This window comes from Lagopus leucura, unplaced genomic scaffold, assembly GCF_019238085.1.
Source record: "Lagopus leucura isolate 7727_CA_CO unplaced genomic scaffold, USGS_WTPT01 Super-Scaffold_100004, whole genome shotgun sequence".
NCBI classification, from domain to species: domain Eukaryota; kingdom Metazoa; phylum Chordata; class Aves; order Galliformes; family Phasianidae; genus Lagopus; species Lagopus leucura.
This window is the reverse complement of record NW_024962264.1, coordinates 14,267,665-14,281,488: the sequence shown is the minus strand read 5'-3', so window position 1 is coordinate 14,281,488 and position 13,824 is coordinate 14,267,665. Positions and strand designations below refer to the sequence as shown.

General features: G+C 43.0%; 1 protein-coding gene and 1 long non-coding RNA gene across 2 annotated transcripts in view; one reads left to right on the top strand and one right to left on the bottom strand.

Moving 5' to 3' along the window:
• Positions 1 to 1,698: 1,698 nt before the first annotated feature.
• On the bottom strand, positions 1,699 to 13,111 carry PGRMC2 (progesterone receptor membrane component 2). The gene is made up of 3 exons (XM_042872035.1): positions 12,778 to 13,111; positions 3,633 to 3,788; positions 1,699 to 2,906 (listed from the first exon to the last, which is right to left on the bottom strand). Exons 1-3 carry the CDS (start codon positions 13,109 to 13,111, stop codon positions 2,809 to 2,811), a joined length of 588 nt encoding a protein of 195 aa, XP_042727969.1. The 3' UTR covers positions 1,699 to 2,808.
• A 438-nt stretch (positions 13,112 to 13,549) lies between these two features.
• Positions 13,550 to 13,824, top strand: part of LOC122180158 — a 31,660-nt gene continuing 31,385 nt past the window's right edge. Inside the window, exon 1 of the long non-coding RNA XR_006178936.1 lies at positions 13,550 to 13,764. This is a non-coding gene — a long non-coding RNA (uncharacterized LOC122180158). The remainder of the gene's footprint in view (positions 13,765 to 13,824) is intronic.

The following is a 13,824-nucleotide window of genomic DNA, read 5'->3' as shown; positions in this document are numbered from 1 at the left end:
AGATACTGCTAAGTTGCTTGAAAGCGAAAATAATCCTTTTACTCATCTTTGATCCCTTTTTTATTTAACCGATCTTAAACCATAAGTATTGGGGCATTGCTCTCTTAAAAAGTGTTTGAATAATTAAAATAAAAAAAAAAAAAACAAACAAACACATTCATTAATTTTGATCGGATTAAGCTTCACTTGCAGTTCTTTGAGCATGGGAAAGGAAAAGGCTGCACTGGGTTAGGAAGGCACAGCATGTGAAAACAACTGCTCTTTGCCCAGTAAGAAATTTCTACATAAAACAGGCGCAAGCAAGATAAACAGCTCAAGCTACAGCTAGGCCAGGTGTAGCAATAGTAATAGCTGCAATGAGTAAATAACAGGGTAAATCATGGTGGGTGGTAGGAATCTCCATCCATGGCTCTGTACAGTAGAAGCTGTAATACAATCAACTGTGAAAGTATTTTTATGTGGAAGGCTGAAAAAACTTTATCTGATTGTCCCATTTGATATGGGCACAAGACTTCTATTCCCAATCCACAGCCACATGCATCTTGATGCTGTAATGAGGTGCAAGAGCTTAAGCAAGAGCTAAAACGTGATATGCGTACTCCAACTACAGTGTAAACCTTTTGGATTTAGTTAAAATGAAACAGTAAGGTGTCTGGATAGCAAATTAACACTCAAGTACTCTTAGCTGCTGTCCTGCACAAGAAAGCTTTTCTTTATTTGTTGGCAGCTTCTGCTCTTCCATCTAAGTAGTATTCCTGTAGTTAGTTATACTAGCCTAACCAACATTGCAGCAGTGTTCAATGATTAGCAGATACTTATTACAGTAATAATGCACAAACAGAATATTGGACACTGCATCCATGCTCAGTTAACAAGGGTGTGACATAAACAGAAACCAGCACCTTAATGAATGGCACACACTAACTGGCCAGACATGTACCTAGCTGCATTGCTCAGTTCCTGTGAGAACCCGCAAATGGAGCCTGACTTGAAATGGCTTCAGTTCTGTTATTTCTTCTGCTGTGATAAAACTATTATGTTTCAGGCTTGCCTATGCAAGGAAAAGAATTTAATCTGCCTTCTAGGACACGTGAGTTATGAGCGATTCAGTGGAGGATTTTGTTTCATTTATATTAACACAAAACTTCTTTCAGTCCAACAGTAATAAAAACATTGTAGTTCCTGAAATTTCAGGGTTGACAGTTCAACATAATGGATGTATAGAAATCTGTTCCTGTAAACATACCACAGATAAAATCTTCAAGCACAGGTGCAGATGTAACTCATAAAACCATAAGCCAGGAACTTAATGGGGTCATAGTCAGAAATCTGGTAAAGTAGGCAGTGAAGTTTCTGCAAGATGTTTGCATTGCTCCACATGTATTGATCTCCAGCTGCAAGCGCCATGAAACACACTGCTTTTATTGTACATTATGAGATTTCCTAGAATGCTTATATACCATTACTTGATTTTTTTTCCACCATAAATACATTGGCATAGGTTTCATCCTTTAACTACAACTTACCTGAGTCTTTCAGTTTCTTCAAAAGGTGGGACTTGAAAAGAAAATCAACACCCCTGGAGCTAGGAACATTAATAACAGCGAATCTTTCATATCCAAGACTTCTTCCCCTTACTTTGTATTCCACCATAATCCAGCTCTGCTTCACAGCTTCTACATAGAGTCTGACAGCCCATTTGATATTGTACATGCTTTATTAAAATGGTACTCATATTTACAATATCTGCAGAAACAATCCTTCTCAAGTCTTGCATTCAGACAGACACGCACACAGACACACGCGCGCACGCCCCTTCACTCTACAGGGGTGTGAAGGCTATGCTCCCAGAAGTTAGGCAGCTTCTGGAAGAGGAGGAAGGGTGACTTTTTTTTTTTAAATTACTTAAAAAGAAGCGTGGGAGTATGCATTTGGCCATCACAATGCTAATTTAAGTATATGTAGTATTAACATATGGCAGTAACACTGAGCATTCCTCTTTTACATTCTATACACAGAATGACATCAAGGTTTTCCAGTCAACAGAACATTCTAACTTCAGTCTCAATGTTGCTATGTAGTGACTATGAAAGAGGGTTTTCCCTTAAAACAATTCAAGTCTATGCAAGCGAAATAAGGCACAATTAATATTTGATTTGATTCAGACAAATGGGAAAAAGGAGTGGGAGGGAGGCAGGCTTCAGATAATAGTTGTTGAAGAGGAAATAGTTTTACCCTATCCTTTTGAGAGAAGGATGAATTTTACCCCCATCCTGATCTATGTGGACTTCTCTTAGAGAACTGAAGTATTCTGCCAGGGCTACTAAGGCCCACGTACAAAACAAAATTGGAAATTCACATTATAACACCAGTGTCAGTAGTCTAACCTACTGATACTGATGTACATGAGCACATCTTTGTTTAATGCTGAAGGAGAAGACAAACATGAAACAAGTTTCAAACCTTTCACTGAGCTTGAAGACTCACATCTTTAGAGAGTTTGTAATATATGCTATTTGAAAAGGCTTCAGCTTACCGATAAAAAGGAATAGCGGTTTTGCCTTTAAATCCCTGGCCCCTCTTCACTAAGCCTTACCAGACATTACAAATAAACTGCAACAAAAAGTTTGGCAGCACAAATAATGTCTAGTATTCCAATCTTCAATTGTGACTTTATTATTTTCCTTGTACAAAACCTGTTGAATGTTTTTCGCAGCAGATGAACTGTACCCAAAGATGCAGGACATTCTGTGATGGGGAAAAGAGGTTGCAGTTCCGAAGGCCCCTGACTTTGGTTGTTTACAAAGTTCATTCCTGTTTAGTGTGATCCTTGGTATCTTCCTCATCTGTGTATTCTGATGGTTCTTCCCCTGGTTTTAGGAGTCTACCTACGTAGTCATATTTTTCTGAAAGAGATTCATGATTCCATTACAATCAAAAACAGCTTCATTCACAAGTTAGCCTGCACTGCTGCTACTTCATTTTTCCCCCCCACACATTAGGGTTCTGAACATGAATCACTGGCATTGATGGCAATTTATCAGTGAGCTCAGCTGCTAAAACCATCTTGATACCACTGCTGCTCACTACTTGTTCTACTCTTAGTACTTCAGTTTTGTTTCTAATCAGCTTGGCTTTTATCACATAAAGGCTGAAAATAGTGCTATTAGAACAAGCACGAATTTCCTCTGCCTGTTTCAATTTCAATTAATGTGAAAAAATTGTTTCCTCTCCCTCCAGAGGCATACTTCCATACATTTTAGAAATTATTTCAAGACAAACTTGTTCAACTCTTAATGCCCAAATAACTCTTTGTCCTAGTCATAATTCAATGGGATCCAAAGCAAACAACCTGAGAGCAGGAATTCCACTGGCTAAGCTACTCTATGCTGAATAGCTGACAAGAGGACACCTTTCTTGTATAAATCTATCACGGTAAAAAAGTTGTAGTGGGATATGGTGGAATCTTCTCTAAAGAAGAAAGCCCTGAAATTCATGGTCTTTTCCTAGGAAAGCCACATTGCACTGTTAATGTCACTATCAACATCTCTTTTAAAGATGTCCCAAACCCAAGTCAGTCATTTTATATTACAAGCATTTCCTTAAGCTAGAGATGTACTAAGAGCAGTTACCTTTAAATTGCATTTCCCACTCTCTTACACTTTCCATCTGTACAGCATTTAAGTCCGATAGGTCATCATATTCATCTCTGAGTGCATCTTTATCTAGACAGAAAGTTGCTAGTCCCCTGGAGGCATCTCTGCCAGCAAATATTCCATATGGACCCTCTGAAAACAAAAAGACAAAACCAATACCTTCAGGTCTTTGCTCATGGTGACTCATGTCAATTCTTCAGTCTGCCAAAGCCATACATGAAAAGTCCCATGCTTTTGCAGCTTTGACACTATGGCTGACCAATGTTCAACAACACTGCAATTCAATCTTAGGTATCATTAGGAGATAAAGTCTGCCAAGAGAAGCAGAGTCAAGAAAACAGTTTTGAAGGGGTATCTGGAAAAACCGCTGACCCTTGATGCAAATCAAGTGATGTTAATTCCAAAGAGATGGGAGGCCAGAATTCAAAAGAAATCCACTTCCATTAAGCAAAATACAGAGCATCTAAAAGTCGAGCATGAACAGAACCAAATCACATGGACACCTGAGTAAGAAATCCATCTAGAGTGCCAGCCGATTACTTCACTTGCAGAGCCATCTTAACTTAGCAATCAGTGGATCTTTTGACACATTTCTTACTACTGTGAACGTCACACTGCAAAACACAATTTAGAAACCAAAATCAGTCCTATATCAAGATGTTTTATTTACTCATTTATCACGCTCAGACACTTTTCACAAAACTGGTAAGAGGTAGTAATGGCTGCCAATGGCAACATAATGGAGAGCTTCTTCAAGCAATAAGTCTTGCTGTACTCCAAACCAGCTGCCATTCAAATGATATCGTTGTTGATGTTCTGAATGAGGAACCCAGGCCCACAGTGTTATAAACAGCTTTTACAAAAGATCACGCACAATTGGTAAATCCTTAAGAGGGACTATAAACTGCAATTTAAGCTCCCTGCCAACAGTACTTTGCCCCAGACTTTTTCCTTCCCATGAAGCATTTAAAACAAAGTTTCCATAAACTCTATTTATATAACATTCTCAGAATTTTGACTAACTGTTGTCAAAGGAGCACACTGTCCCTCCCTGAAGCTCTGCATCTGGGGTTTTACGGATCTCTACAGCCACTGCTGAGAGATCTCTACAGCCACCTCTTGATCCACCAGCTTGATGCCAATGGTTTCTGCTGAAGAATTATACTCTATTACTCAGTACCAAGCCCTGAACACCCTTCCATCTCAATAGCACATTTAGTTGAAAGTGTGAACGCCTTTAGAACATAAGTTTGCATTAAGACGATCAGTGCAAGATTTCTCCTAATATATGATAATGCCAGATGCCACTCTATGGCTACATCTTTTCTAAAACTGATTTTAAGCACTTGTGTTTCAGTGTGTTTACTACAAGAGCATTCGGGAATCGGATACAAACAGTCACACCAGGTGCAAGCACTCAGCAGAATGCTAACAAGTGAAAACAAGCCTTCAGACTCAGCACCTGAAATTCCAGCTCTGCGAATTTAACTTAAAAAATGCCACATTCTTTCATCCATTATTACTATTGAATTAAAAACATTTTAAGAAAACAGTAAAAATGAAAGCCTGGCTTCAACTTACTTACAGGGCTGGCAAAGTAGAAGTTCAGATATCTCAATATATGAGCAATCTACTTTAAGATTTAAAGCTTCCACTCAGGTAACTTTACACAGATTAATTTTAAATGTTGTAATTAGTACAGAATATACACAGCTGTATTTTGCTATGACCCCTTGTCTACTATTCACTTTTATATAAATACTGATACAGTGGTCCTAAAAAGGTATTTTGCACATCAGGTCCTGTGAGATCATTTAGGAAGGTGCAAGCATAGACAACTCTGAGTAAGAAACAGGCTGTGTGAACATTATCTTGTGGCAGAGACATCAGTGCAATCCCTGAAGTGCTCCCACAGAGTTCTTTCACGACCAGATTCAATTTACTGTGTGAGTCCTACCTACAGCCCTTCTTTTATTTCCCTTTGTCTGCCTGTCTATTTAGACTGGCTCCTGCTATAAATAATTCATTGTGCCACCAGTACACATACTGAAAAGATTGTAAAAAGAGATGCTAGTAGCATACATATGTAGACTAAATCAATTTTTCAAGACTACCACAGACTCTAGGTTGTTTTCTTTCTCCATACCTCCACAAAATTAGCTACTTCCTAGTCAAGTACTTCACAAACTCCTCCCACGTCTATTTAACATCTCAAAACAAGAGGAGAAGTCATGTAAGTATCAAAAAATCACTGAAATATCTCCACGTTATTTGGCTACACATGGTCATGAGCCTTACATTAAGGAAGCTTTGCTCCTTGAAGAACGTTTTTCTTCCCATCATTGCTTTCACGTATTACAACACTCTGTTACCAGCCTTTGTTGTAGTGTTAGCTCAGCTCTGAAACCAAACTGTTATCAAAACTACGCATTTGCCTGCCTATCTCTATCTCTGTAATACCACATTTATACACTGCCCTTTTCCCCATATAAAGCCCTCAATTACCTTACAACTCTACCTTAAATAAAATACGCGCTTCTTTAATCTAAGCACATGCAAATACTGCTACCCACTGCCTGGTACCACTCCCAGGAAGCAAGGATTCTCCCTTCCTTGTAAAATCCCCAAAAAATCTGCCCTTCCTGACAGATGTGTTCCAGCCTGACATTCACCTTTACCTACAAATGAACTGGGCAGGCCTGAGACATGGCAAAACCCAAGTCTCCTCAGTCAACAAATAAACCTCTCTAACTCTTGCTCTCACGAACAGGATTTCAGCATCTCTTAGTCCTGTTTTGGATCTTAAATGAAGATTTTTCTTTGCTTGTATACGTTAAGAAACAGCAGATAAGAAAAAACAATATTAGCACACAATATTTAGACACTTGGGAGATATTAAGCTATCCAAGCTGAGGGTTTTATTTGGAAGCATTTTTTCCAGTGACTTGGATCTTGGAACACAGCCTGCATTTGAATTCTCAAATGATTTCACCAGTAATTCCCCAAAACCTATGTTGGTGCTCAAACTTGGAGTAGATCTTCTCAGTGTACCAAAAGGACCACTTCAGTTATCTGTTGATTTTGATCCCACACTGCTGCTCCAGAACCAGTAATGAAAGTGAACGCTGTGCACCGAACTCCAGATTGCTCTGGCTGTCAGTACAGGGACCTGTGCCACAAACAGCTGCACATGGACTTGGTATCTAACCTAGTGATACTTCAGCTATCCTACTGTGTTACATTTCATGGGATTAACGCACGTTCCTTGAGGAAGCCATGCAGGCTAATGAGCTTCAATTTAAACCAGTTTTCATTTCTGAAAGCAGCCAAAAAACACTTCCGAGAAATCACTAAACATGTTGACCATAGCAGGTGTTCTTAGCATCTGTGCATCCCATGCAGCCACTGGAATACAGCCCTATTGCACCTGCAAGCTCAAAATTCATGGACAACATTCCTTAAGCCGCAGGAAAGAATAAAGGCAAATCTCTCTTAATGTAAGTTAAATGACTGAATGGAGAAAGAGCAAGAAATTGCTGACAGCTGCACTAACTTACCACTTTGTCTACATTCTCTGCTAAAAATCAAAGCAAATCTCTATCTGCTTAAAGTTTTCCATCCAAATCTTGAGACATCTGTTCAGTGTTGCTCCTTTTATGAGAGAACTAAAAAAGCTACAAGTTCAACAAAGCTGTCTTGAGAAAAAACTTGAGAACAGAAGCTTTCTAATAACATGGATCATTGAAATTCAAGGTAACATCATTTTAACTTTAAACCCACTCCAGATTTACGGGAATGGAAAGATGTGGATCAGTTTGAAGTTACAACTTGCACGGAAAGTAAACATTCTTAGGAAAATAATCCATAAAGCCTACATGCTGAAATGGCAACTGCTCGAGTCTAAATCAGACTTCTTAGGCCCAGGCCTCCCTCTGCCTTCTGCCAGCTTTCCCTCCAACTCTGTGGGAGAAGTGCAAGAAACAGTGACCTAACTTGAACTGGAGAGGCTGTCAGTGAGCACTGCTCAGACAGCCTGCAGCTCAGCTGTCAGGAGGCTCTGGCACAGATCTACACTTGGACAGGACACAGATCTCAAACTTCGCCTCAGGGAGAAGTACTCTGCCCATAGTTTGGTCCATTATAAAGTAAGCAGTGCTAGCCAGGGTCTTGATTACATCAAAGAGATGCACCACTGCGTGCTGGATTTAACATCTATACGTCATTAATAACAATGACACTACTGCACCACATACGTCACACTTGGCCAAGTCCCCAGATCCCCAGTTTAAATGATTTTACTAGGGATTTACTCAGCCAGCTGATATCAAGCAGTTGTTCAAGTGTTAAGGCACATATTCAGCTAATCAGTAAAGGCAGAGAGCAGCTGTTGGTCAGAGCGTAGAAGCTGCAGAGGGCAGAGAGCTGCATTCTCCTGCATACTCTGCACTGCTTCCTGCTCTCAGGGAATGGGGACCCTTTTGTCCCGGTCCCTTGTACCAGAAGCACAGAGACAATCTCTTCTTAGTAGCCATTTCTGAACCTTTTCAGTTTACTCGTTATGGTAGTACCTTACTTTTCCCAGAAACACTGGTTTCTTTGAGAAGCTGAGTCCCAGGGAGAGACCACCTCCCTTGAATAACACCAAAGAGCAGGCAAAAACAAAACAAAGCAGAAGACCCACGCCTCACAGGAAGTACTGCTCCCCCCATCTTATCCTCTGTACTTGTCTCTTAACGCTCATTGTGTTCTGCACATAAGGCCACCCGTAACAGACTTCTCCAGACACAGCGCACATGCTCCACGAGCAGCATCAATCAGAACAACTTTTAAATGCAAATTTAATTAAGTTCACAGTACTAAATTCCCAAGGAATTGAGCAGCATCATTTTATTCTACAGAAATGATGGAAGAAATGATAGTGTTCAGATTTTTTCAAAGAATTTAATATCGGATATTGTAGTTGTCAATTGCATTTGCAGCACAAAACAAAACCAATTCTCCCCTAATGAAAAATGAACTAAAACATAGATAATTATGGAAGGAAATGCTACCACAGCCTAATCTATTCCTCTTGGAAAAATGGAAAGTAGGGATCTTTGTGACACTTTGACAGAATTGAAGTGGGATGAGAAATGAGCAGACAGTGACAATGTATTATAGGAAAACTATCAGGAAATTGACTGTTTTAAATAATGAGAAATGAAGACCCAAGAAGTGATGTGGAACAGTTGTGTACATTGGATTGCGTACAACCTTGCTTTGTCACGCTCAAAAACGAGTATTTTTCATAACTACACAAAGTTGATCGAAACTAGTTTATAGCATTATACTACCATGCCAATTTAAACTCTAAATATTAAGATTACTTTATCTCTTACTATGCCTTTCTATTGACCAATATACCTTGAGGAATCTTAACGTTACAATAAATGAAACTGTAAAAAATGTCTCCTGTGATAAAGATATGAAAAAAACAAAGCACACACTAAAGGTATCAACCATTAGGCTCTCAGTCATGAGATGTGGTTGTGGATGGAGAGATCACCTCACCACAATTTATTTGATATTCTGGCTCCACAGTTTTTAAAGTGAGCCATTAATTGTTTGCTTGATTACTTGCAGAGTTTGCAGATGATAAAGGAAAAGGTAATGAAGATTAATAATCAAACAAAGCATTCTAGAACTCAAACAGGGACAAACAAAAGTGATATTTATGTAATAAAACTAAAAGTGAAACACTGAAACAAAGGGTGTGCTTGCAGGACAGAAGACTATCTTAGGAATTGTGAAGAACCTTCTATGTGATGTTTTTAGAGAGCACAGTATAAGAGAACTGATTCTTGGAGGCACAGACAGTTAAATGTGTGATACAAACTTCCTGCTTTCACCTGAAATGCACCACTTACCAAAGACTAATTACCACTAGGATAAATTGTGGAAAGCTTAAAAGAGTCAACATTAAAAAAAAAATTGGAAGATATTCTGATTAAATGTTCAAGAAATGGAAACTTTCAACCATGGCTGTTTGAAAGGATGAGATTAACAGTCTATCCACCTCTCTTAGATCTTAACTGTAGATCTTCAGTGGGCTCTTCACTGAAACAGAGCAAAGTATACCAGGATTCTGTGACAGAAATTTAAAAAAAGAGCAGATCTGCTAATAAAGTCAAGAGCTTCGCAAGACTTTCAATGGAATCTCACCTGTTGGACAAAAATGTGGGCTAGAGACAATTCCATGTATTAACCTTATGCGAAAAGTACCAAAGTAAGATTTGCATCCATTTGCATCCTATTGTGAAAAAAGAAGAGACTTTCCAGTGCCTCAACAAAACACAAGCAGCTCCCATTCCAAGCTTGTGCTGTCAGCCAAGTCAGTGCTCTCAACTGCTTCTTCTGTTTAACAGAACTTCACCATCGTTTTGTCGGTAAGCTTTGCACTTCTGCTGTACTCCAGCTATGAAGCACAGAATTACCAAGGAAGCTTCTGCAGACATCTGGTTACTGTGACAGACGTCCCTGTGGAGGGGTGCAGCTTTAAAAGCTGAAGACTTCTCCTAACTCTTCTCAGATCTTTTAAGACCTCCAACCACTCATTAGTTTTTTTTCTTCCTGGTCAGAAAACAATTGCAAGAAAATACTACTCGACATGCATCACACAGACTGACCACATCAGCATGATGTGATAGAAAGTACAGAACTGATGGATAGGTTGAGCACCAATTTCTAAATGTGTACACATAACAAAGATCCGACAGAAGAAAATTATACTGGGCCTGTTATTAAAAGGCATCTTTCAAAACAAGGAAGAAAAAAAAACAAACAGAACACACGTCCCTCTACACAAAAGCAGGATGCAGTGCTTTAGGGAAACCAGCTGCTGGTACTTATCAAAGAAGCAGGCTGATGTCCTTAAACACCAACTTTAGTTTCTTCACAGCAATGGGCCTCCAGAGGCAGAGGATGCAAAGCAGTGATAGTATCTACAGGGAACAGCCCAGAAATTGTCTGTTACACAAAACAGCCAAAATTAATGTTCAGACTGTGATTCAATGTTATTTCATGGGGTAATTTTTGAAGAAATCTATCAATTCAGACTGGTGCTATAAGTTTCACGTGCACACGTGTTGTTAATCTGTGTATAAGAAACACAGAAGCACTGGAGTTGGAAGGGACCCTTAAAGGCCAACTCCCCTGCAATAATCAGGGATACCTGCAGCTCAGTCAAGTTGCTCAGAGCCTGATCCAGACTGACCTTGAATGTCTCCAAGGATGGAGCATCCACCATCTCTCTGGGCAACCTGTTCTACTGCCTTACTACCTTTACTGTAAAAATAATTTAAAAAAAAAAACCAAAAACATAACTTCCTCCTCATATCCAAGCTAAATCTCCCCACTTTTAGTTTGAAACCATTTCCTCTTGTCCTGTCACAGCAGACCCTGCTAAAAAGTCTGTCCCCTTCTTTCTTTGAGCCTCTCTTTACATACTGAAAGACCACACTTAGGTATATATCCAGAGCCTTCTCCAGGCTGAACAGCCCCAGCTCTCTCAGCCTGCTGTCGTAGGAGAGGTGTTCCATCCCTTGGTTCATTTTTGTGGCCCTCCTCTGGACACACTCCAGCAGGTCCTTGTCTCTTCTGTACTAAGGACTTCACACCTGGATGCACAATTTCAGCTGAGGTCTTGCCAGCGCAGAGCAGAGGGACAGGATTACCTCCCTCCACCCGCAGGCCACGCTTCTTTGAATGCAGCCGAGGATACAGTTGGCTTTCTGGCCTATGAGAGCACATTGCTGGCTCATGTCCACTTGCCATCCACCAGTACCCTCAAGATCATTTCAGCAGAGTTCTATTCTTACATCCCCCAGCTTGTACAGATAGCGTGGGCTGCCAGAACCTTGGTGCAATATCTTGCACTTGCATTAGTTGAACCTCAAGAGATTCACCTTACCTGTATTTTTCTATCAGCACACAGGTCTCAGTTTAAAAATCCCTAAAGCATGAGACAAAAGAACTTCCTAAGTAAGTGTTTATAAGCTGCAGCACACCAGACTGTATCTTCTCAGCTTCACTCATTAACAGGTGTAATCCAGGCACAGCTCAGAGCCTAGTGCTAGCTTTTCCAATACCCAAACAGAAAGCATTTTGATTTACTTATGGCAACTTCCGTTTCTGTGACTGGCAGCAGCGTTGGTATCAGATCCCCTGAGCGTGACAAGAGCACAAGCATGGTTCAGTTGTACAACTGCTTGTCACAGTTTGGGACCAAACACCTGCAGCACTGCACTTTTATGTTTTTTATTTTTATAACCTATGACTTAAAAACAAAACCAAATACAAAAAAGCCATCTAACTTGATCTATTTCCTAGGGAAAAAAAAACACAGCATCCTCTCTCCTCCGCCCTCATACAAAGGCACTTGTCACACCTTCTATGAAAAACTCCTGAGTAATTTGATTAGATCCGGTTTTCCAAACCACCATTGTTTCAGGAAGAAAATGAGCAGCAGCCATAACTCTCACTTCCTTTGACACTGTGTTAGCACACACAGCTCAGCAAACTTGCCCAACTCATTACATGAAACCATGCATATTTATTCCTCTTAAAGGATCCACACAGCGAGCACGGAAACCTAACGTTGGCTCTGACGCACACTTCTTTATGTGTGAAAGATACGTTTCAGCACTAAAGAACCCTATTGTCTACCTTTCTGCCTGAGAGAGCAGGCTGCTTTCCGCACACACCTAGCTGGTGTCGGCACAGTCAGCCCACCAGCTCCCCCTGCTCGCCTCCATCCTGATTACAACTCCTGCTGTTATGTCACTTGCACCTTTAGGTAAGCAACCAGCTGGCTTTACTCCTCCCTGAGCTGTAGCAGCTAGAAGGCAGGAAGCGCCGCTCGGCTGCACGTGGCAAACCTACCGGCGGAAACAGAGAAAAACGATTAAAGCACCGCAGTCGCGCGTCCTCAGGCCGCTGAAAAACCACCCGTGAGGCGGCGTGTCTCGGCATGGCACCGCCGGGCCCGGCAGGGCGCTCCTCGCAGCGCCCGGACCGCCGCCCCCTCGACTCCCCCGGGCCCGGCCGGGCCGCTCCCACCTCCCCCACCCTTCACGACGCTCACCGGGCCCGTAGAACTTGCTGCCTTTGGTCACGTCGAAGACTTTGCCATTGACCGCCAGGAGGATGCGGGGGTTGCGGGTCCCGTCGAACTCGTGCAGCTGCTCCAGGGAGAAATCCCGCCGCTTCATCCGCGGCAGCAGGGCGGCCTGGCTCTGCTGGGCCGCGCCCCCCGGCCCGCTCCGCTTCCTCCAGCGCAGATACAGCAGGTACGCGGCCAGCAGCACCAACACCAACAGCACCACGTAGAGCAACATCCCGCCACCCGCCGACTCCCCCGCGCCGCCGTCGCCGCCGCTCCCCGAGGTCCTTAGCCGCCCATCCCCGCCGTCCGCCATCACCGCCAGGCCCGCGCCCGCCCGACACCACCCGCCCCCCGCCCCCCTCGGCTCCGGCCCCGCCCCCTTCGCCGCTCGCCGCCTCCGATTGGTCTTCGGCCCGCGGGCACCTCCCCCGCCGGCCGCGCGCCCCGCCTCTCAGTTCGCAAGAGGCGCGGCCGCCGCTACTGCGCCTGCGCGGAACGGGTTCGCTACTCTCTCGCGCGAGGCGGAGGAAGAGGGGGGGCGGCTTCGGGAGTTCGATGCGCGGGGGTCCCGCGCGGTGTAACGGCCGCAGCGCGTGCTCAACGGTCGCAGGAGGCGGTGTGTGCGCGCCCCGCCCCTTTGAGTCGGGTGTGGGCGGCCCCGCCTGCCGGAGGCGGGGATGCGCGCCTCAGAAGGCGGCGCGCTTTGGGGGGTTGTGGGTGGCAGGCGTCGTTGGAGAAGGGGTCGAAGGGCGGCTGTGCTGGCTGCCGTGGTGACCGCCACGTCGTAAGGCGCCCTTTAAGCGGTCCTTGAGAAAGTGACACGTCTGCTTATGGCTCTGGTGCAGAGGTCCCTCCCGGCTTTGTTCCCGAAAGCGGTCAGGCGTGCCCATGAGGTGACGCGGCAGCAGCCCGGCGGGGAAGCCCTTGAAGGGGCTGCTCGTTGCGTTTCGCTGCCCGTAAATGCGGGTAAGCAGCGCCGTCCATTTTGGGCCGTCAAAGCTGAGTGACTAGAGTTACTGTTTGTGC

Coding starts and splice junctions, on each gene's coding strand:
- PGRMC2 (XM_042872035.1), bottom strand. CDS start 13,111: ATGGCGGACGGCGGGGATGGGCGGCTAAGGACCTCGGGGAGCGGCGGC. Junction 3,789..12,777: donor CAGCAAGTTCTACGGGCCCG/GTGAGCGTCGTG, acceptor TTTTGTTTTCAG/AGGGTCCATATGGAATATTT. Junction 2,907..3,632: donor GTGGGAAATGCAATTTAAAG/GTAACTGCTCTT, acceptor AATCTCTTTCAG/AAAAATATGACTACGTAGGT.